This window comes from Lampetra planeri, chromosome 34 (assembly GCF_965212315.1).
Source record: "Lampetra planeri chromosome 34, kcLamPlan1.2.h2, whole genome shotgun sequence".
NCBI lineage: Eukaryota > Metazoa > Chordata > Hyperoartia > Petromyzontiformes > Petromyzontidae > Lampetra > Lampetra planeri.
This window is the reverse complement of record NC_136140.1, coordinates 6468540-6493750: the sequence shown is the minus strand read 5'-3', so window position 1 is coordinate 6493750 and position 25211 is coordinate 6468540. Positions and strand designations below refer to the sequence as shown.

General features: G+C 46.6%; 1 protein-coding gene across 1 annotated transcript in view; it reads right to left on the bottom strand.

The window, feature by feature from the left end:
* Window positions 1–25211, bottom strand: part of LOC144730076 (voltage-dependent L-type calcium channel subunit alpha-1D-like) — a 209374-nt gene that overhangs the window by 1990 nt on the left and 182173 nt on the right. Inside the window, exons 38-45 of the mRNA XM_078610602.1 lie at window positions 25051–25181; window positions 18433–18552; window positions 17232–17605; window positions 14565–14594; window positions 11016–11144; window positions 6858–7006; window positions 4577–4698; window positions 1597–2076 (exon numbers count right to left, since the gene is read on the bottom strand). Of these exons, the coding sequence (XP_078466728.1) occupies window positions 1597–2076; window positions 4577–4698; window positions 6858–7006; window positions 11016–11144; window positions 14565–14594; window positions 17232–17605; window positions 18433–18552; window positions 25051–25181 (1535 nt within the window). The remainder of the gene's footprint in view (window positions 1–1596; window positions 2077–4576; window positions 4699–6857; window positions 7007–11015; window positions 11145–14564; window positions 14595–17231; window positions 17606–18432; window positions 18553–25050; window positions 25182–25211) is intronic.

The following is a 25211-nucleotide window of genomic DNA, read 5'->3' as shown; positions in this document are numbered from 1 at the left end:
TACGGGGTTGAATTGTTGCACGCCTAAGTGCACATTAGGATGAATTCATTCAATACCCGGGCCCGTTAATGTCAACATTTATTTCTAGACAAAGGATCAGAGCCAGGTTTGCAGCTGGCGGAAAGTCCAGGGGAGGCCCCACCGACCCCATTAAACATGAGTTTCTTCCCCCTTTACACTGAACACGCGAATTGTCACACAAGCCCAGGGTCAAATTTTTTGTAACCTTCCCCTGCTCGAGTACACTTTACACCTGCTCCAGCTCGTCTGGCCATGGATTGAGGTTGTGGTCTTCTGTACAAAGAGATTACATTTCATAAAAAATATGGCTTTCTATTTAAAGCTTTTGTGACTGCAGGGATTCATCTTCTTGGTTTATGTCGGTAAAGTCACGTAGAAAGAAATTAATAAAATAATAAAAATAAAACATAATAAAATAATTCTCACGACGTTTCAGCCACAACGCAAGTAGCTACTTGCGTTGTGGCTGAAACGTCGTGAGAATTATTTTATGTTTTATTTTTATTATTTTATTAATTTCTTTCTACGTGACTTTACCGAAAGAACCAAGAAGAAAAATGGCTTTCATCGCAGCATAGCTGCTCCCAGGTGTGGGTGGGTGGGTGGGCGAGGAGGGGATTTCGGCACCCTCAGCCCAGCCCCACTTCCTACGCCACGCGCAGCCTTGCGTCCCGAAGCAGCGTCTGCTCGAAATGTTGCCGATGCGCTCGAGACATCCGGTGGGATATATTCCAAATTCTAGCGTCATCGCCACGGATCTTTGTCGGTCCGCCAACTACCGGATGAAGACCTCCTCCCCCAACGCCATGACAGCCGTGCAGGTTGTGTTTGGATCGCACGGCTCTCGGGAGAGATGCCAACGGATATAACAGGAATAGCATGCGGGAAAATAATATGAAACATAATGTAAACTAGTTGGCAAAATCATGCACGTGCACACGCTATAAAATGCTATCCAAAATGCATATATCTTTGGAAGAATATCCGTCACTCGACTGCATGTTTGCAAATAGTGATTTTTGGCTCTGATTTGTGTCCCCAAGTTCTGGGCAAAGCTTGTATCGATTTGGTTAGTTTTCAAAAAGGGTAAGTTCCTTAAAGGAACATGACTTTATACTAATGCTTAATTAACATTGAACGACCTTTACAAGAGTTAAAGCATGCATTTGAACGTGAAGGTAATTGGACGCAGCTGAGAGACCGGTCAATGTGGGGTACAGACTGTGTCAACGCTCTTTAAAACCGAGGTGGCGGGCACCTATAGTTCTAGATTTGAACCTCACTTCAGACAGTAAATCTAGCTGTGACGGTCCCACCTAATGACGGAGACTTGTGTTGCCTCCGAAACGTCGTGATTTATTATTTTATTTCTATTATTATTTTTATTATTTATTATTATTTTTTACCTACGTGACTTTACCAAAAAACCTAAGAGTATGGGCACCTATAGCCCATGGGCCGTACGCAGCTTGGGACTTAATTTCATATGGCACTCAGCCACGTGAGGCCTACCACTTAAAAATGGCCCACAAACAAGAAGGCACCAGTGTATGAGACGAGCACTCGACGACTCACGGCTTCCACGAGGCTGTCGGCGCTGCCCCGCGTCTCGGCGTATCGGTCCCGCAGTCGGGCAGACGGCACGGCGAGCCCTCCCGGCACGAAGCTGCGGTACGGCGCGTCGGGCCCGTCCGTGTACCACGAGCTGCGGTCCACCGATGGCAGGCTGCCGTTGAGCTTGCCGCCGTGGTGATGCTGCTGGTGGTGGTGGTGGAGGAGGGCGGAGGTCGCGGATGCCCGCGAGTCGGCGCGCTCGATGAGGATGGCGGGCGTGTAGTAGGGCGGCCGCGGCAGCGAGGACACGGAGGACGGTAACGACGGTGGCGCCGGAGCAGGCGGCATTGGCGGCATCGTGCGGCTGTTGTGGTACGAGGAGCCGCGGCCCGGCGTGGAGGATGGCGTGGCGGGTGGCGTGGCCCACGACGTGGTCGCATGCGCCGATGAGTGGCGCCGGTGTTCAGCGGCGAAGCCATCCAGGCCGGCCACGGCGAGGACCTGCGGTTGTTCGCACGTGGGAGGACACGGCGAGAGTTCGTCGGCTTCACTCGTCAGGAAGCGAAATAAAACTCGATTCCTCAACCTTGCTGCAAAGCGGAGTGGGGAGGTGGCGTTTCTTGAACATTCTTTGCAAGCCCCTCCATTCAAATAAGTAATTTGAATAATAATGAGCATGTCGCTTTATAGACAATGGGTCTCCCTTCAGTAAGATACCACGCTGAAGAATGGTTACCCAGGATGCCATGTGTCAGCAACTTTTCATCGTTTCACTCAATACAAATGAGTTCATGCTTAAAATGTCAAGGGCTACTAAGTATCTACTGATGGGTAACTCTTCATATTAAAATGTAAAACTGCCCATCTAGAAACATTCTTAAAAAGCAATCACCATGGCGTACAGTTGAAGGTTTCGAACTGCCCTGATATTAACTCAAATCTCTCTGCCCTCTCTATCTCTCTGCTACGAAGCTTGGACCCTGGAATGGAACGGGGCTCCCTGCACAATGCCCTCTGTCTTCGTAGTGTGGGCCGTGGGAGCCCTCTGGGACAATGACCTCCAGTGCAGTTGCACTGCCTGTGCACTCGATAGCCACGTCGCTGCCACAGAACACTGGATCCACCCCCTGGGAAGGAATGGACTGCAGAAATGTTTGGGATGTTGCATCCGTGCAACAAGAGGTGTTCTGCTTGAGAGGCTCAATATATATATTTTAAAACCTGTAATTACGTTCAATACAAAGTGACAACAACTGATTCATCGCTGGGACATTTATTCATATTGATATTTATCAATTGATATAATAAAACACAACCCTTTTACTCAGTGAATCCAAGGCATATTGAGATGTAAAATACACAGCAAGTATGATATTTTTGATAAATGTGCCATGGATAAAAAATAGCTGTGAAGTTATTGCAAGCACGTGTCAGTGAAGAGCGGTAACTTTTGGTCTTAAGTAATTGTTAATATAAAGTGATACATTGCTCAATAATGCATCCTTCCAAATGTGCATATGATTTTACACAAGTCAATGCACATCCAAATGAGAAACTGATTGATTTATTGAGAACACGATTTTGTTATTACTGGCCTACTGAGCACAAATTCTACTGGCCACAGGTCTGCAATAAATGAATGCTGCATTCCATCAAACCCAGCGAGAGAGAGAGAGAGCGAAAGGAATGATACCAAGAATTTTCATTTCAATTCAAATGCAATTTGACATTATTACCAATCGCATTCCTAATGCAGGCTGGCTGAGCAGCCTCAGCTAATTGGGCACTTATCTCCCCAACCCTCGGCCTAACAATGCCCCTGATGAATGCGATAACTGCCAGTCACATGTAAATCACCATCAGACTTTTTTTGAGCCGCTCGAGTCATTTCCACCCACATTGTCACCATTTCATCGCAGAGGTAAAGCAAGGTCGTTGTATGAGCGTGGGACAAAAGCTAAATCATAAACACGTGGCAATTTTTTGGGGGGAAATTCGTCGCATTTTTTTCGGATTGACCGTGAAAAATAAGAGATATTAAAGTAAAAAAAGCGTACTCGGTAGGTGAATTAATGAAAAAAAGAATAGATCCAATGCCAACAAGAAAATATTTGAAATTGCGCGCGTTCAAACTAAACGAACTTTTCTCTTTAAAGACAAAGCCTTACAGACTCTGTTGACAACCACCTGTGAAGGTATGCAGTACATATGAGAATGTGGTTAGCACTATTCCTGCTAACCTTTGTTACCCCGTCACAGCATAAGGTACTCAATTAAGGCTCAGTACATTTAGAGGCCCACACACTCAGATACGAATTGTTACTCATATTATACGTGGCTAAATATAAAATTTAAATATATTGGATTCTAGCGCAGTGGATGAACCACTACTCCACCACTCTTCACACAGAAAAGAGCCAGACGAAGCCAAATTAAGTAAAGCATTACATTTGTTATGATGCTTTTGTGTCATCCTTAATCACAGGTGGTTACCAGAATTTGAACCCGGCATCTCAATAGTGCAAGCTCAGTGACACAAGCTCCAAGCTGAAGGGCCACCATACTCTACTTGAGTACCTCGCTTGTTCACAGGTGGCTGAAAAACCCAGATCCAAACCCAAGATCTCAGAGCGGCACTCTTACACAAGTCACGTCTTTTGTCTGATGCCCGTGAAAGCGCACAATGCCTCCCCCATCACAGGCAATGGGTAAAATCACCAAAGCCCCTTATCTTCTTGGTTCATTCGGTAAAGTCACGTAGAAGGGAAATACTAAAATAATAAAAATAAAACATAATGAAATTATTAAAATAAAAAAATAAAACATAATAAAATTATTATGTTTTATTATTATTATTTTATGATTTCCTTTCTACGTGACCTTACCGAAAGAACCAAAAAGATGAATCCCTGCAGTCACGAAAGCTTTAAATCGAAAAAAAAGCCCCTTGTGTTGAGATGTGAATCTGGCCCGCAACAGCCGCTCGACGCGATGCCCTCACCTGTTGTTGGGCGAGCCGCAGAGGAAGGGACGAATTGGGTGCGTAGTTCAAGGACATGGGTAGGTCCGACTCGAGACTCGACTGTCTCCGCAGGCAGTCGATGTTAAACGAGGGTCTCCTCCCTGCGCTCACACGCACAGACAAAGATCCCCCGTGTAGCCTGAACAGACTGGAGGAGCAAGTGCTGTTAGCGAGCACCTATGAAGGCCGGCACGGCACACGAGGGGGTGGGTGGCCAACACCACCCTCGGCCGCCTTTGTCTCCCAAGTGGCGATGATTACACATCGAACCAGGTACTCATTTGAGGCTGAGTCGACCTAGGGGAGGCCCAGGACCGGTTCAGATAATTGTCACTGGTTTTGGCCGTGAACGGGAATCGAACTCGGGTCGCCAGGTTCGTAGCGCAGCACGCTAATCACTACACGATCGCTCCCCACGCACACACACACGTGCACACACACACGTGCACACATACACACAGGAAACAAAGCACCCCCCTCATATAGCCTTAACAGACTTGTGGGGCAAGTGCTGTTAGTGAGCACCTATTAAGGCACACAATGGGGTGGGTGACCAGCACCACATTTGGCCATTTTTGTCTCCCTAGGAGAGGCCCAGGACTGGTTCAGATAATCGTCACTGGTGTTGGCCATGAGCGGGAATTTAACTCGGGTCGCCGGGATCAAAGCGCACCAATGCTAACCACTACACTACCTCTCCACTGCACACGCACAACAAAAACAGCTGCCATCTGCCATTGAAATGGCGGTGATGTCACAATGGCCCTTCTGCCAAGTCAGGTGCACTCAGAGGCCACACATTGCACAAAGACAAAGGTCTTCCGTATAGCCTGAACAGACTGTTGGGGCAAGTGCTGGCAGCGAGCACCTTTGAAGGCCGGTACAGCACACGAGGGGGTGGGTAAGCCAACATTAGGCCCGGCCGCCTTTGTCTCCCCAGTGGTGATGTTTACACACCATACCAGGTACTCATTTAAGGCTGAGTCGACCTAGGGGAGGCCCAGGAACGGTTCAGATAATCGTAACTGGTGTTGGCCGTGAGCGGGAATTGAACCTCAGTCGCCAGGTTCGTAGCGCAGCCCGGTAACCGCTGCACTACCGCTCCCCACATTGCACACACGCACACACACGCACACACACACACATGCACCGCGCACACACACATGCACCGCGCACACACAAATATGCACCTGAACAGCAAGGAGTGCCGGTGTCAGGGAATATATTATGCCCCCCCCCTCCAAATATTTGTCCCCTGAGGAAATAATATGCGTTGGCTCGAGAAACCAATATTTTGAAATATTGGATCCTCTTCTGAATATTTGCATGCCCTTATTTTTTTAATAACAAAAGTAACAATTGTTTTGGCATATGGTTATGGACATGAATTTTCAACGAAAGCCTTAATTTTTTTTTATTACTTTCCAAACTTATTTGTGAAATTATTTCGCAGTTTATTTTATGGGCACTTTTACCTTTCCATACCATCTGTTTGGTCCAATCCTTGCACGAACCAAATGTCGTGCCTAACCATAACCCGAGGCTACAAACAAGTTCCCTGGGGAGAACACATGTTCACCGGTGAGTACACATATTTGATCCACTGGAGGCCAAATTACACCGGCGTGTCTTGTGCCATGTTATTGCAGGTGCCACCTTTATCACACTGCCCGACACAACGCCTGGGCCTAATGGCACCCCCTGTGAGACTGCAACTGCTTCTTATTTCAAGAAAGCTGATGTTATTTTTAATGAATTATCAAAATGAAATAAAATAGAATTTGTCTATGAATTAAATAATTGCTGACAGCCACTGCTGGGTTGAGCCAGAAGGGCCTACACTCGAGGGAGCAAGCGGGAACTCCTCGCGAGGGGAGTTTGGCATGGCCAGGTGTCTTGGACGAGGTAGGAGTACCAAGACTTTACCCGACTCACTGCTGGGTGGACAGATCGTGGGCCGGGTGGGGGGTGGGATTTTGTAAACTTGCGCATTGTTACATCTTTGGGACCTTTTTTCAGTATCAGGTGGGAGGGGTGGGGCTGGGTGGAGAGGGGCTGGTCACCCCGTGGTGCCCTTATAAAACGCAACGTTTAACCTACTCACGCCGGCTTGTGCCCGCCCTCACAGTCGGGCATATTTGCGGAATACACCACGCCGCCGTTGACCCTGGCCATTGACCGAGCAACCCAACGTTCCTACCAGCTCCCTCCGCAGGAATGTGTTTTCGCGGGGGTGGTGGGTGACCACCAACCCGCTCACCTGGCGGAGTAGGAGGCAGCAGTCTCCTGCGCTGGGGATTCCTGCTCAGCTCCTTGTCGTGGGAGCGGCAGGAGGACGTGTGGGTCAGCGGCTCGTCGTACTGGCGGTCAGCTCCCCGGTAGCGCCCGCTCGACTCCTTGTAGTATTGCCTGCAGGGGGCACAGCATTGTGAAGTGTGGAATCACAACAAAAATGGTCAAAGATCCAGTTTCAAGTGTATTTTTTTAAAGTCGGTGAGAACGCAAGGGACCCAGATAGGAGTCTCATTTGCGAGAGTAATCTGGGCCACCAGTATGACGAAAGCTAAACAAATAAAACATAGTACAGCAATGAAACGACTGGAGATCACGTGGGAAAAAACTGCATCACATGATGAAATCGAAAATATTGCACAAACATAAATCGGTGTTAATACGATCCCTGTAAGTCTCACTTTGGGCAGATCATTTTTTTTTACTAATAATAGTACAAATTTTGATTTAAAGCTTTCGTGACTACAGGGATTCATATTCTTGGTTAAAGTCCTATCTACGTGACTTTACCGAAAGAACCAAGAATAATAGTACAATTAAATTTAAGTTACGCAGATTTCGTGTGACTCATTGTACTTAAATGTGCGCAGGCCGAATGGTCTAAAACAGCCACCAATACAGAGAGAGCGAGCTGATGAGCTGAGAAAAAATAGAAACCAGGGAACAGAGATGATAGGGTGGAGGGAGAATAACGAAGGTGGAAAAGAAAGGTTCTATCCTACAATACAGTCGATTGAACACGGCATACAATTGAGAGGAAACATTCAGTCTGGTAAAACTTGTCATTTGGTATTGAAGTGAAGTTTACGGGAACAATGGCTTTAGTCGCCCCTACGTTGAAGTATAGAGGGCGCGGAAATAGTACGGGGTTAGAGGACACTCGCCAGAGGTGGGACAAAGTCATTGTTATGCAAGTCCAAGTCGAGTCGCAAGTCATCAAATTCATGACTCGAGTCTGACTCGAGTCCAAGTCACATGACTCGAGTCCACATCTCATAGGTGGGACAAAGTCATTGTTATGCAAGTCCAAGTCGAGTCGCAAGTCATCAAATTCATGACTCGAGTCTGACTCGAGTCCAAGTCACATGACTCGAGTCCACATCTCATAGGTGGGACAAAGTCATTGTTATGCAAGTCCAAGTCGAGTCGCAAGTCATCAAATTCATGACTCGAGTCTGACTCGAGTCCAAGTCACATGACTCGAGTCCACATCTCATAGGTGGGACAAAGTCATTGTTATGCAAGTCCAAGTCGAGTCGCAAGTCATCAAATTCATGACTCGAGTCTGACTCGAGTCCAAGTCACATGACTCGAGTCCACATCTCATAGGTGGGACAAAGTCATTGTTATGCAAGTCCAAGTCGAGTCGCAAGTCATCAAATTCATGACTCGAGTCTGACTCGAGTCCAAGTCACATGACTCGAGTCCACATCTCATAGGTGGGACAAAGTCATTGTTATGCAAGTCCAAGTCGAGTCGCAAGTCATCAAATTCATGACTCGAGTCTGACTCGAGTCCAAGTCACATGACTCGAGTCCACATCTCAGAGTGGGACAAAGTCATTGTTATGCAAGTCCAAGTCGAGTCGCAAGTCATCAAATTCATGACTCGAGTCTGACTCGAGTCCAAGTCACATGACTCGAGTCCACATCTCATAGGTGGGACAAAGTCATTGTTATGCAAGTCCAAGTCGAGTCGCAAGTCATCAAATTCATGACTCGAGTCTGACTCGAGTCCAAGTCACATGACTCGAGTCCACACCTCTGACACTCGCCAATTAAATAGTCATGCCTATAACAATAACCAACGACTAGCACTCCCACTGACTCTGATCCTACCTCTAACCCCACCTTACGCACTTAGAAGTGCTCTCAGAGGTAGCTCTGTGTAATCTGCTTCCATGCTCCGTTCTCTAATAGGAGGGAAGGGGTAATGCGCTGTGCTCTGCAAGAGATCCGATTGGATCTTTCGCCATTTCTGCCTATAGCACCGATGGTGATACAACTGAGGGAAGATATGTGTTTAATATATATGTGTTTAACCCGTCTTGTCACTCAGTAATAGGGAATATCTAGTGATTTCACACCAGTGGAATGTATGTGCTTATTAACACATCTATATCAATATATCTATACGGGAGGTCTGGACCGCCCTACTCAATATGCTGCCGCCGCGACCCTCACCAGGACAAGCGGATTGAGTCACGAACGAATATCAATAGACACATGAATATGAACGTGAATATATCTATATGGATATGCAGCAATGGCACTAGAGCATGCCCATTGCAGTGATGTGAAAGTACGTTTTTCCTCACGAGAAAAACCGTCAAATGTTCGGACAGCCCACGACGTACATCCGTGACATAAGAGTTCTATTTAAAAAGAGTAAAGATGGCTTTTGAGTCCCAACAGCCATTTTTTATGGCAGTCCCTGCTTTGTAATGCGTGGATAAATGATCTTTTCTACTTCTGTCATCCAAGCTTTTATCGGAGCTTCCACTCCCAAACGGCGACATTTGAGGACAAGTCGAGGAGAGAACGAGTGGTGTAGGGTGGTTTCAGTTTCATTTATTTGGTATAGCCCTGTGAGCCATTCGGCTCTTGGTTGGCATGGTGACTGGGCCCCTCCGGCCTGTGGACACAGGTGCTGTTTCACCGCATTCACACCCAGTATTCAATACACTGGTGAGAGCCCACCGTGTATTAACACCGCACTCCGATTGTAAGTCCATCACACGGACACTTGCTCCGAGACCGGAAGAGGTGAGGTGCAGTCCTTCCATATTAAACTGCTGCTATTGGAACCACACAATGGAGACAATAATTATTATAAATGGCCTCCGTTTACCTAGGACAGTTCTCACCAGGCCTGAAGACTCGTTTTAAGGAGGGTCCTGCATCTGGGTGTTTTGGCCATTTTTGTAAATGCATGCTTGAATTACTGTAGGTATGTCACGACTCACCGCCATGAAATTCTGTGAAATGTCATAACTTTATTTAGAAATTATTTCACCGTCTCCTTTTGACCATCTCAGATGTACTGCTCCTTTTTTATATTCTTGGTTCTTTCGGTAAAGTCACGCAAGAAAATTAAAAATGTTCTTGCTGTGGATTTCACACCTGATGATGATTGCTTGTGTTGCAGTCGAAACGTCGTGAGAATTTGTATTGTTTTATATTTATATTATTTTATTATTTCCCTTCTACGTGACTTTACCGAAAGAACCAAGAATATGAATCCCTGCAGTCACGAAAGCTTTACATCAAAATGCTCCTTTTTTGTTCCGTTTCACGTGTGCACCTTTGTTCCATCCCATCAACACGGGCCATCTATTTGCATATACATTACATAAATCGTCACAATATATATTCTCACACACATTATTTGATGCACATATCTTGTCTGTAAGAATCAAACTTAATTGAAGAATCGTTGGACCTCTACAATGAAGCACGTAGACTCCTGCCTGAGGATGATTTTTCTCCTCTGTTGCTTCCCCAAGTCATCCGTGCTCTTGATTTCCTGCCTCCGTTCAAGTTCATGCTCAAGGCCTCCCTGTTTTCTTCTTTCTGTCTCTTGCCTGCCTGTTTTTTTCTCAATACGATTTATATTCCCACTCCTTTTGTACAGCATCATAAGATTCAATTTAATTCATATGCTACCTAAACACAAAGTGTACCGCATTAAACACTGCCCTGTATCCGTACACAGATCCTGCTTTAATTGTCTGGTGTGCTTGACACAGCGACTGCAAGCAGCACATATTTAGTGAACCATGAGCAGGACACATCGCTTAAGAGGAATGAAGGTCGAGACTAACAACAGAGTGGCAGCTAAAGGAGGGTTTAACGCCCGAAAGAGTACATACGATCACGCGTATGGAACGGTGAGATTAACTGATGTGCGGGTAGGCGCGAAATGGATTGCTGCATCCCAGGAACGTGAGATGTGGCAATGGCCTGGGGAGGCCTTCATCCAGGAATGCGTTGATCACGCCTGATGATGAAGACGTCGACGGATGGAGAGATGATACTGAGTCAGCGGTTCCGCGTGTCCGGCAGCCACACGAATATGGGGCAATGAACGTTGACGACGATGTTCCGGTGGGCATGGGGTTGAGCACCTGTCCCTGGTGAGCGGGCTTCCCTCCTCGTCGTCGCTGTAGAAGCTGGGCTCCGCCGCGTAGCCGTCCTCGTCGTCGACGGCCGCCTCCCTCTGGATGACGGGGACGCGCCCGTCGCCGGTGGACGAGCTGCGGGACAGAGCGCGGGGACACGGTCCATCCCTTCGCACGTGGGCGCGCCCGCACGCCCACGTTCTCGTTTTGCTAACGAAATGAGCGAGGTTGAAAAAAAAAAGTGCCAAACCTAGTGGAATTTTTTTTTCGTTCTTTTTCATTTTAGCCAATGGTGAAAATCGCCGAGCGTGATGACGACTTGTGACTGTGCACCGACGACCTAAGCGCGACCATGACGTCACAACGTGACCGGAAAAATTTGTGACGTTATTAGAGACTGCAGTGCGCCGGGGAAGACCAAAGGTGGTAATTTGCTCACATATCCTGTCATAGAAATATTACACAATGGTGGATTTTGCGGCAATGCCCTCTGTTGTCCACCGCTAAGCCTCGCAAGCTTACGTCAGCCTATTTGTGGAGGGTACTTATCCATCTTATGCGATATCCAGGCCCAAATTCCTGCTTCGATTTTGACATCTGAGGAGACCGGTTTATTTGGTCAGAGGCAATTCACAAATTGAAGGTGAACATTTTAAATGTCCAATTGGGGGCTTGAACTGCCCATCAATCGCCCTTTTAATGTGATCCTCCAACCGTTGCCTCCAAAGCTTTGGATCAAAGTTGTGCACCGCCTTGCCTATAGCTAGATTCAGCAGCAGTCACTGGTGAATTATGGACAAGTAGAGCGAGTTCCCTCATCGCATTGCAGGTCCAGGTTTTTTAGTCAATGTACGCAAGATTGGGTCGTCATATCAAATAATGTTTTACTCATGACGATCATTGTCCCCGCCACACGAACGTGCAATTTGTGCGCGAACACTCAGGGGCTCCCAATGGCGATGAGAACTGCCCAATGTTCATTTGAGCAGAGACAAAACTTTGAATTTCTATCATGTGAGTATCAAGGGCCCAGTGAATGTAATTAGGGTGAACAAAATTAGCTTTGAAGATTCCACCTGATTTTAGTGCGGGTGAGAAATTATTGTGAAAATGCAATTGGTGAATGATTCATTTGCACGAGCAACAATCGCTGCTTTCAATGACATCAAAGAGGGAGAAGTGAAGCTCTATGTGGAATTGGCATAAGCCTGAAAGGATAATTTGGCTTAATGAAGAAGTTGTGCTCATTAAACGTTAATTATATCACGGTATAACTCCTAACTCTTACCACCAGACTCTCACTCGATATCCGTATTGATTATAAGTCCACTACGCTCACCATTACACCATGGCACCACCCCCCGTGACTGGGCATTTATTGAAAGCAAATGACTAATTACAACTGTTTCAAGAGATAATTAATGTGTAGCGGTTTACACATTATTTACATGACAATTTAGAAATATGAATCGAATTAACTTATTGCCCTCTGTCATTCGACTGTTGGGTGAAGACCTTCCTATGTCTGTTGATCATAGTAGTTTTATTGTTTACGTATAGTTTTTATATCATTATGATGCTTGTTTTACCCAGGAAGACCTCACTGAGTCTCAAGACTCCTTTTCAGGACGGTCCTGCCAAGTTTCTGCAGGAGAGAGTGATGTTTGCTGCGTGTAATCTCAATTGCGAAATAACAAATCTTTGGTTTAGTTTTGAACCCCTGGTCCTCCTTACTGCGAGGCACAAGCATACGCTGGAGTCGGAAGATGTGATCTAAACTCGACTCTTGGCAGTATTTATAATATTATAATTAAAAAAAATGTGCCCAGTGTCTGCTGCGGCTGTCTCCTGTACAGCGCTTTGAGATCCTTGATGAAAAGCACTATAGAAATGGAATTATTATTATTATCAGTAATGAGTAATGTTTGAACAAATCATGGTGGCCCACTTCGCCAAACCTGCGCTGACTAGCATGGTGAAGTATGTTCAAACAGCCTCGATGACTGACACAGTTTGGGGAGGGCCTTCATCCAGCAGTGGTTTGAAGACGGGTTGTAACGTATTATTATTATTCTTTTATGTTTAACATTTATATCTTGAGACTGTTGTTGTCCACTGCTTCTTAAAAAATTAAGAATACATTTCGGAAATGTGGATACGAGACATGACACGGTATTATGGGTAAGATGAGCGACAACGAGAGATGAGACACGACATGAGTTACGACAAACGCAGGTGGCGCACACTGACGAAAAGCGCACACTCAAAGGGCCGCCGTGGAAAACACATCTGCCAGCGTGGTCCATTCCATATGGGAGGAAGGTCCAGTCCGGGTTTCACCGCAGCGTGCCAACGCCGAACTGTTGTGTGCGGGTGCTACTTGTTCACCTTTTCCCTGCTTGATTATTGGTTTTTTTACCCTTCTATCTGGCAACAAAACTGACACCTTTTTTTACAAGGAGTCATGTTTGCATAGACCACAATACCTGCAGCCATAATGCAAACAAAAAACATAACTCTGATAAGATATGCACTGTCCTTGAAGTTGATTGGTCCACACCCGAGACAGCTTTCCTTAGAGCCTAGTCTCAAATGGGTTGGACCAGATGACGCCAAAAGGCGCACAACTCAAAGACAATGCACCATCAAAGTATGAGAACTCGGGGTAAGCATTTACACCATTGGAACCTCATTTGCCAGTAAAAAAACATGATAATTGTTTTTTTACCCTGCTTCTTCTCGGTAGAAGGGTCTGGTCATGCTATTTATCCACGCATTTCTATTGCGTCCCTCGCGTGCAATCACGTCCACTGTCGACTTAGCTCGTTTCAACGCTCACCTCCCATCTCGCCCTCCGCCTGCCCCCCTACTCCGTCTGTCTTGCACCGGTGGCGTCTGCACAGCCCTCCCAGCTGCATCTTCTTCGTCTCTGCTCGATACGTGTCGAAACCACCTCAGGCTAGAATATTAGTACCTGCGAGGCGAATCGATGAATTGTCGAAAATTGTGGTTGTGTTTATATTTTTTTTAAAAATCGAGCCTTTTCATCTACTTAGTTTCAACCTCATTTGTATCGTTGATCTTCTATGTTACGTATTGTTTGACCTGTCTCATTCGTTATATTAACATTTGCAGGAGATCTTCATTCAAGTAGCATCGATCGTGAAGACGCATTCCTTACTATGCACAATCAGATTGCGTACATCATGAATATATGCACAAATGATCTTACTTGAAAAATGATTAAATGCTTGAAAATTACAACTATCCTCCCCGTAGCCTTGCTAATGATGATGGATTCACGATCGTTGACAAGAGGCAAAGCCCGAGTCGGAGCCACCTCCCCGATGGAATTGGAGCCACATTTTGAGTCAGACACACACATGTAATGTATGACACATTAAATCCAACCTTATTACAGTTTGGAGACATTTTAAGTATTATGACTGTCGGTCATGATACAAACACACTTGAAATAAGTCATGCATTATACAGCTTTGCGGGCTTTAAGAGAAGACATAACATGCACACGTTGACCTGAAGACTGGTACATACCGTACATACGTCTCATAGTAGCGATTTCGGCTTTAAAAAAAATACATATAATCACATCCGTATGTTGGCAGAATAGGAAAAAATATATATTGGTTAGCGGAAAACATTTCAACATGGTGCAATTTACCCTACAAAACAAACAGCTTCTTACGAATGAATAAAAACCACTTTAGATTTGGTGTTTGTAAAAAATAAAATATTTCCATCGAAAACGGAAGGACAGAAAATGACAATGAATTAGAGGTCGAGACAAAGCTTCCCCTATATAGCCATACAGACTGGTGGGGCAAGTTCTGTTCGCAGGAGCCTACGAAGGTGAGTGCGGTGCACAAGGCAGGGTTGTGACCAGCAACACGCCCGGCCACGTGCGTCTGCCCAGCGCCGATGTCTACACACCGCATAAGGTACTCATTTGAGGCTGAGTCGATCTAGGCGGAGGCCCAAAGACCGGTTCAGATAGTAGCCACTTAATGCTGGCCGCGAGCGGGACATTCTCAGGTCGCCGGGTTCGTCGCGCAGTGAGCTAACCGCTGCACCATCGCTCCGCACCGACTGGTAAAACCATAAATAAATATGTCCCACAGAACACTGCACACTCACATCCACCCACAATCCTCAATCAATATGTTTGTCAACATTCGATCTGGAGGCTTCAACCGATAACAACAAATATTAAATGGGCCATATAATTTATTCTGGGCAGCATATTAATTTACAACGTGCACATTTTATTATTATTTCTATTGTTATTTGATAATGCCATTCGGTAATACGATCAGTACTGATGTTACGTGGCTTATGTGTCCTCCATAGAATGCATATTTCTGTGCACAAAGGTCTCTTGTATGTCTTACCGACTGTCAGTGAGCACCTATTTGGGCTGGTACTGCACATGAGGTGTGGTGCAAACAGTACCACACATTCCTCCTTTGTCACACAACATCTGCCATTAATCACAGCACCACACCGTAATAGCAATTGATGGTATTACACAAACACACACACACCACACCACACCGCTCAGTTTAGGCCGAGTCAAATTAGGGGACGTGCAGATTAAGTTACCAGTTGCCACCACTAGCGTGGTCTAGTATCGTAACCAGGAATGAAACCATGGATTTCTCTATCCTCTTAGTTCTTTCGGTAAAGTCACGTAAGTAAAAAATGAAATTAAAATTAAACAATAAAAAATCACGACGTTTCGGAGGCAACACAAGTCTTCGTCATCAGGTGGGACCGTCACAGCCAGATTAGCTGCTGTCGTGATTTTGTATTGTTTTATTTGAATTTTAATTTCATTTTTTACCTACGTGACTTTACCGAAAGAACTAAGAGTATGAATCCTTGCAGTCACGGAAGCTTCAAATCTAGAATGGATTTCTCTGATTGTTGAATCGATGTTTTTTTTTATTTGTACATGTTGCACGTGATAGGTTTGCTTGACCTCCTCTAGCCACTCGAGGCCACGGCATTCACCACAATGTTAAAAATAAAAATAGGATCAAATCTGCAACACCACATCCAGAATGCATTCAACCACACAGGCAGGGACTCTTTTTACACACTTGAATTGAACTTGCCCTGTTATCTGTTTATATTCCTTCAAATCTTTGGCGCTTAATATCTGCGGATCAACGAAGCCCAACAAGCTGAAATATTATACACAGACTCGTCTCACGTGATAAGTCAAGATTTCATTATAAAAAACCGGTCCAGGTCCCGCCGATCCTGGGTCTATATTCGTGTTTTTTTACTTCATTTTACCAATTGATACCCGCACATTCCGCCCCACCATGCCCTTTTGATATGTTTAATTTGCCTTATGCAAGCCACTCACTTTTATTCAGCACATCAACTTTTATTAATTCTGGGGTCAAAGACATTTATTTTCTAATTTAGAGTGCAAATAAATGTGTGTGCAATGAAAAACTTGTTTTTCACTTATTCTTTTTTAATGATCCCTGCCCAAAGACAAGCACTACAGAGACAAAGCTCACTGATTTCGCCATATAAGCTTGTTGGGGTTAACTACCGTTAGCATCAACAATAACAGCGACTGCCATTCGCCACTAAGTGGCAGTCAAGTCATCACGGCCCTTGTGCCAGGTGAGATGCACTTGAGGCCACGTGCAATATTGAACGCTCGCTGGCAGGAGGTCACGGGACAGACCCAGGTGTAATGGGGTTACTGATTGAAACGACTGACAGATGCACCACCTGTGCTCCCCACTGTACCGACTTGCTGTGTGTTAGCCACCCGGTGCTCGGTTCATTGTTGTTTTACTTGCTCCACACTGTTTGCGAGCACACGTGCCCACAAAGACAAAGATCCCCCATATAGCCTTAACATACTACTGGGGCAAGTGCTGATACCGAGCACCTATGAAGGCCGGAACGGCACATGAGGGGGTGGGTGGCCAGCACCACGCCCGGCCGCCTTTGTCTCCCTAGTGGCAATGTTTTATACATCACGTTAGGTACTCATTTTAGGCTGAGTCGACCTAGGGGAGTCCCAGGACCGAGTCAAATAATCGTCACTGGTGTTGGTCATGAGCGGGAATCGAACTTGGGTCGCCGGGTTCATAGCGCAACGCGCTAACCGCAAGACCTCCGCTCCCTACCACACGTGCACACGCACACATACACACCAACACACACACACGATACCTTTTAGCCGAGGCCCTCCTGACTGTGCCGTTGGGGTGGTGCAGGGACACGTGCTGCCCCGTGTCAGACGGGAACAAGCCCCCCTTGCAGTTGCCTGCCGCGGGCAGGTGGCTGTTGTTGCCATTGTTGATGTTGGAGTTGGGCGGAGACCCCGGAACCTTGGCTCCGTTCTGGCCAGGCTGCACGTGGTTGCCGAGCAGGTGGCTCTCTGGTCCTTCCTCCGCATCTTGGCCGCAGCTGCCCTGGTGGCGGTCGTCCTCCGTGTTCTTGGTCAGCTGCAGCGGCCGCTGAGTGGCCTGGCTCTGCGGGAGGGTGTCCTTCCTTTCGGACGATGGCTGCGGCCCCACGGAGTCACCGAAGAGACCCCCGGATCTCTGCGTGGTGTCGGGTGTGAGGATCAGAGAAATCGGCGTTTCTGAATCGTGAATATGTGTCATTACATGTCTAACAATAATGGCAACACACAAATGCTTGCAAACATGAACTTGATTGCAGCATCATTTTAATGTATTGTGCACCACATCGTGTGACAAATGGAAGGAAAAATGTAATGAACGTATTATGATTCGTGACACTGGCTGACATGCTCACAGCCATACTGGGCAGCAGTCTGTTGCGGCCGTTTTTTAATCACATCCTGGCAATGGGGTTCCCTGTGGGTTTTTTCTGGCACTCAGCCCGGATTTGATCCCACTGAGAGCCAGGGTTAGAATCGGGCAGCCACATCTGATTGAACTGAATTCTGAAGTGTTCGTGGTCTTAGCTGGGTCATCAATAATTGCACGCGATAAAAAAAATCCATCACATGAAATTTGCTTCTGGACTTAACGTGGCTAAATTTCACATCTGCCAATTAAAATTCCAGTCTGTCATGTGATGAACATTACTCCCATGGACGGGAAAAGTTCTGCTCCCTGCTGTGTGGACCAGAGGTCACTTGAAGGAATCTCAGAGGGAGCTCTGCGATATATACTTCCGTGGGTTGTACTCTAACACATGCTGCTCTGCAATCGTTCCAAATGGATACGTCGCCTCGTGACAAAATGCCTGTATCACAATCAATATCAAACTGAAAGTAAAATGAAAACAATTTTGAAAAGAAAATAGCAATGGGGAGGCCTTAAACCACGGTAATGGATCACGTGACACATTGTCCCCAGTGAAATTGGCTAAGGGTGCACATCTGGTGTCAGCCACTCACCCGGAAGATGGCTTCCTCTTCTTCCTGCGAGTGCACAGACGTCGCGTCCTCCTCCTGCAGGTCACCCGAGATGGCTCTGCGGATCTCTGGACCGATGTCATGCAGCGTCCGCAAGCCCGCCTGTCGAGTAAATGGAACAATGCAACAACACGCGGGGGACAGGGGGGGGACGCACACGAGCAGGGGAGTCACGACTCGCCTTGCGATAGCAGAGACAACACCATGACATCTGGCTCCCGCGCACCACCGGTGTACCGCCAATATGTTCATTCGTATCTGTTGCCAGCCCTCTAAGGGAATCATTAATTGCTTCATTCATTCGGACTGAAATCACAGAGCTTTGTTGTCCTTTGACTCTTTGAAGGCCTTTGGCATTATCGTTGCTTCTAGATCTCACTGGAATTTAAAAGGAGAGGGGGTAAAGCTGAATTTGTGTGTTGTCCATCATCGCCACTGATATATGCCATCATCAAAAGGTTTACTGTTTTTATACGGTATAACTTGGATAATATTTCAGATAACGCACCTTTCAGTAGCAATCACGTTTTTCAACTGCCTTTGTACATTTCCGAAGTTGCGTTCTGAAATAAATTACTGCATTCACTCAACTAAAGTGGAAAATAGCATTATTAGATGTTCTACTTTTTGAGCTGATAAAACAGAATTTTAATTCCCAAGTGTGAAAAGAGCTTTCATTATGATGCAGAAATCTGCCCATGACCACATCACTCGGATTGTGCCCGATCTCGGAAGCGAAGCAGGGCTGATCCTTTCCTGTGAAGTGCTTGCAAAGGCAACCACTTTAATTTGGTGATTTTCGAAAAGTTTTTTGATTTGGCCATGTTTGTTTGATGTAGTACAGAGTTAGACTAATGGCCTTAATCTAAGTTGTCTTGTGGTTGTTGTTGTTTGACTTGCATCCCACTGGGATTTTTGCACACAGTGTTGGTGTACGGTGCTTTTTCTGCAATATTTTGCTGTCTTTTCTTTGATTTTCTGTTTGCACATAGTCACTTTAAGATGTTTTCTTGTTCATGTTTTTGTTTTCTGTTTGTTGCGGTTGCACCCGATTCAAGAGCCGAATGGCTCACAGGGCTATACCTAATAAATGATTTTGAACTTGAACATGACGCACGCGTCATCCTCCGCTGTCGGGCGCCATCGTGACCAGCGGATGGTTGGTACAGCCAAATCCATTGTCGTACTGCATTTCTACGCTTCTACGTCTAATACGTCCCCCCTCCCCCCCTTTCATCGATCCCCACTGATCAGCGTGGTGAACTATGGTCAGATCACTTCCACAACCAGCATGGAGTGGGTGGGAGGCCCTCATCTAGCTGTGGGTTGACAAAAGCACTCCATCGTATTCTGTATCGGATTGTAAGACGCTCCAAAAATATAAAACATCACCCAAAACTTGTCCCCCCGGTGTCAATAAAATTGTACAAATCCTGTCACACACAAACGCACATGCGCACCCGCCAGATTGTAACACCACTCAACACTTTTGCTTTCAAATACATCGGGGGAAAGGAGAACGTGGCACATGTACACGAATATAATGCAGAAGCAGCTAGTGCTCAGTCCTGTTTGAGCTGAGGGACTTTCCGGCCTATCCACCAACACCCTCCGCTCACATGCTCGCAATTTTGCAAATTATAACGATACTTGTTTTTACGTGGGTGACTACGATGAGGCTGAGACTAAATAACGGTGCCGTTGTCAAGGTCGGCGCTGCCGGAGGGCACCGCTAGACGAAGCCACGGCCTGGCACCGCACCAGCGGCAGCTCTCGTCTGTCCAAGTGGCAGACAAGCTTGCACGCTAATCCATCTCTACGGGCGATTACTGCAGCCCGGCATCACGGCTCCCCAGCGCCGGGCAGACACTCGAGCCTCCGAACAACACCCACCGCCTGTATCGCAGTCGGCGGTCGCATGGGAACACCTGCGCGTGTGCGCCGAGAGCGGCTAATGTCGAACGCACGAATGATAACGCCGCGCCGTCGTCCTTGACAAAATTCGCGCGCGTGCTTTCTCCAGGGCTCTCTTGCCAGGATGTTAATACTGTGGGGAGAAGTTTTGTGAATTTATTCGGTGTTTGTGTGGGGATCGGTGGCGCGGCGGTAGAAATCCGGCAAACCGAGTTCGATTCCCGCTCACGGCCAACACCTGGTGACGATTATTTGAACCGGTTCTGGGCCTCCCCTAGGTCGACTCAGCCTCAAATGAATACCTGGTGCGGTGTGTAAACATCGCCACTAGGGAGATAAAGGCGACCGGGCGTGGTGCTGGCCAACCACCCTCTCCTGTACCGTGCCGGTCTTCATAGGTGCTCGCTAACAGCACTTGCCCCAAAAGTCTGTCAAGGCTATACAGGGGGATCTTTGTCTTCGTGTGTATTTTTAAGGGCATATTTTTTTTAATTAATATATAAATATATTTTAATTCAGCATGTAACAATCCTTTCAGTGGATTCATCATCGCTGACAATGGTGACGATGACGATGATGAATCGAAGACTTGCCACGATATGGAGGGTTCTGATTCTTTTCATAAATCAATTATTTATTTTTTAAAATCTAATTTTCACGTTTAATTAATATTCTTTCTAAGTTCTTTGTCTCGTCTAAATGTATTGTTACATTATTGTCCGCATACCGATTTAATACATTGTGAACAATTGATTCTCAAACGCATGATTCGATGTACGTATCATCACTGTAAGAATTATATTTGAAGCGATGTAAATGTTGTGGCTTGGCTCTCCAACACACCGGTGTGCTGTACTAGTGACGAATTGGCATGTTCTGTTTACGTGACAACCCTTACTAGTTGGCTGTGTCGGGTGGTGGCGGTTTTTAACGGCACATTTATATATTTACGCGATCTAACCCAAAAACCTCTATTACAGATCTATTGTTACATGCCCAATTTTAGTGATCAGAAAATCCTCCCTATACTATGCAAGAAGCGAAGGCAATGGCTTTCGTAAATATACCAATATATATATTTGGTAAAAAAAATAGACACATGATTGAAAATTGAAAATAACGTTTACGATTGCTCCTTCAAAAACATACATATATATGAATCTCCTCCGAGCGGACAACTAAACACTTTTTTTAAAATACATATTTGCCTCTTCCACACATTAGGTCATTGGTAGTGACCTATGTCCCACGGGAGTTGCACCGGGTGGCCCATTTCCCCATCCCGGCCAAAGTCACGTTGAGGGCTCCGGTGCATCGGTGACAGCGAGCGCCGGCCTCCCGCTCTACGAGCGTCGCCTCCAATCATTGCGACGCCGACGACCTCACTCCCTGAGCTGACACGGCAGAGCCTTCTGGGCAGACTTGGCAGCCGCCCCAGGCAAGCGGGCAGCTGGACTTTACAACGAGGTCTGCCTTCTTCGTAAGCTCGGGGTTTAAGCCCCGGCGAAAATTAATTCTTCCACCGTGACGGTCGGCACACGTGCACGAAAGTCCGTCTCGCTGCGGTGCGCGTGAGCTCACATTGAGCACTGGGGGCGGGTGATTTGCATGCACGCACTGGCATACACGCGGAGGCTAAAACCACGCGTCCTATTGCCGTGCACAGACTGTTGTTGGGGAGCAAGTGCCGATAGCGAGCATCTGTTAAAGGCGGCAAGGGTAACGCCTGTGCCTCAAAAGAAGAAGCTCCTGGGTTGGATTCTTGACCGACAGCTTTCTGTGTGGGGTTTGTATGTTCCCCCCCCCTGTTCTGTATGGGTTTTCTCCAGGTTATCTGGTTTTCTCCCATAGCTAAACAAAAACAAACATACAATCTAACAGGCATTGGCCAAACATCCCAATGCTCAGAAATGATCTGAAATTTCCTCATTTGGGACTAGAGATAAAACACCTCGCCCCCTACAGCGAAGCTCTGGCAGGACCCTCGTTAAAAAGAGTCTTGAGCCTCCGTGAGGCTTTTCTGGTAAAAAGGTGGAGTAATAATACAATAATAAGACTGGCATGGCGCACAAGTGGGTGGTGTGGACAGTACCATTCCCGACCGCCTTTGTCTCTCCAGTTCTGATGTGCACACACCACAACAATTACTCATTTTGAGGCCGAGTTGACCGAGGGGAGGCCCGGGACCGGTTAACACGTTCACCACTGATGTTGGCCGTGGCCAAAAATCAAAACTCCGGTCGCTGCGTTTGTCGCGCAGTCCGCAACACCACGACGCCCACCCCTTCACTCAAATGCAACGCCGTAAAGGTTGAACCATTGAGAGCCAGAGACCTCTGGATTGCAAATTCCAGTGTTACTAATCATGGACACCACGGCAACATCCCATCCGAACACACACCTTTTCACATAGACGATTACATATTTACAATGCGGGGGGGGGGGGGGGTAGTGTTGCATGCGTAGCGGCGGGTCGATCGTCTCTGCAGAAAATGCCACTCAGGTAATGTTGCTGACGTGAGCGTTCGGCACATCTGCTTTTTGACCCAAATTAAATTTGTTGGTAAGGGTCCACAGGAGGTGGGTGGGAAGGAGGGGGGTAGCTGGGTGGGAGAGGGAGGGAAAGTGGGGGGGGGGGCATAAAATGCGGGGGGGGGGGGCGGGGGGGGGGCTACAATCACGCACAGAACCCAGTCTCTCACTCGTCACCCATTCCACACAATGCCACGGTCATCGCTCCACATCCTGGCCTACTTTCAGAATTCCTCTGCTGTGTAAGCAAGCCAAGGTGCCACGGAATGCAACCCCCTCCCCCCCCCATTGTACTCAATAATTATGTACGGGAAAAAACTCCCCTCTAAGGAACACGTTCTCTACTTGCTTTGATGCCTTGTTGCGAGTGTTACCGAGGCAAAATATGCAAATACTTTCAGACATGCAATTAAAAGCAAATCTATCCCTGTTTTCCTTTTGCGTGCATTAAAAACGAAATCCTTAAGGCAAAAATCATTGTCTTTCAGCAAACCAGTGTTAACGCAGAAGCTGCTGCATTATAATGTGTTTTGCAGGCGAAACGATTCTCTAATTACAATTCTTTGAAATAATTCAAGTCTGTGTATATGGAAATGCATTTTTTTCTCTGCTGCTGTATTACATTCATAATCCATAAGCGTTTTAATGTTAATGAACTCTTGCTAAGAAGCGATGCGAGTAAAAGTAAACCTATAGAGACAAAGACAATGGTGCACCGCGTATAGCCTTTCGAGGCTGTGGAGCAAGTGGAGATAAACAGCACCCATGAATACTCTTAGGTTTTTTCGGTAAAGTCACGTAGGTAAAAATAAATAATATAAATATTATGTCTATTTTTATTAAAAGAAAGCATATTTATTTATTTATTTGCTCCTACGTGACCTTACCGAAAAAACCCTAAGAGTATGAATCCTTGCAGTCACGAAAACTTCAAATCTCGAAGCACCCATGAAGACCGGCACGGCTCACAAGGGGGGCGATGGAGCCAGCACCATACCCAGGTGCCTTTGTCTCCCCAGTGTTGTTGTTTACGCACCCGACCAACTCCTCGTTTAAGACTGAGTCGCCATAGGGGAGGCCCAGGATTGAGACTGGTTCAGATTTTTTTTTGCCACTGATGAAGACCGTGAAGGGGGAATAGAACTGAGGTCACCTGGCTCAAAGCGCAGCAGCAGCGGGCTATGCATTATGTCACCGCTCCCCAAATGCACACACTCTTGAAATTGCGATGATGCTGGTGTGTTGGGAGTTCTCGCCTGGTTAAACAATTAAAAAAGAATCATGACTTGACACACACACACAAACAAAATCAACACAATGCAAAAGTTTGCACAGTGGGCAATATTCAGCAGAGGTATTTCCCAGGGAGCCTTTGAGCGTGCGAGACCATCAGTAACGACGCACGGCCTCAGCTGCACAAACTCCTTGCTCGCTCTGCCGCACAGCTGGGCAAGCTGCTTGCACAGCCTGTGCCGGCGCCTGAGCGAGAGGGTGGGGGGGGGCATGTGGTCAGCTGGTGGCTGGAGAGTGATCGACAGGGATGCCAGAGGGCCGGCTCAAGGGGGAGGCAGGTGGAGAACAAGAGAGGGCCAGAGTCTGGTGCTGATGCTGCCCCTGAGTGAGATGGCATCATGGGAAAAATGATGCCCTCTACTGCGTAGGCCAGAGATCACTTGAAGATATCTCAGAGGTGTATCTCTGTGGTATCCACTTGCACGGGATGTTCTCTAACACGCAGACGAGAATAGAGGTAGGTAGGCGAGAGATGGGGAGAGGAGAGCGAGACAGAGGAGACAAGAAGGGAGAGAGAGGAGGAGAGAAGAAGGGAGCAAAGACGGCTGAAATATTTATGTGCAGAATGGGAGAGAGGAACGTAAAGGAAGACGTGGGAAGTGACGAGAAGACAATCCTCTTGAGATTTATTATTGGTGATTTATTATTTATTTCTATTATTAATTTTATTAATTTTAATTTTATTTTTTACCTAGGTGACTTTACCAAAAAAACCTGAGAGCAATCCTCTTGAGATTTATCATTGGTGATTTATTATTTTATTTCTATTATTCATTTTATTAATTTTTATTTAATTTTTTACCTACGTGACTTTACCGAAGAAACCTAAGAGCAATCCTCTTGAGAGACGGAGCGGCTCACCTGGAGTGCCATCGTGGTGCTCCGGGCCGGGTGCCTTCCCAGAACTCCCTGCTCCTTCCTCCTCTTGAACTTGCGGAAGTAGTCCTGGATGAGGAAGGTGGCGTAGAACTTGCCCACCGTCACCTCGTCATCTGTTGCGATTGACGACGCGCACACGTAAC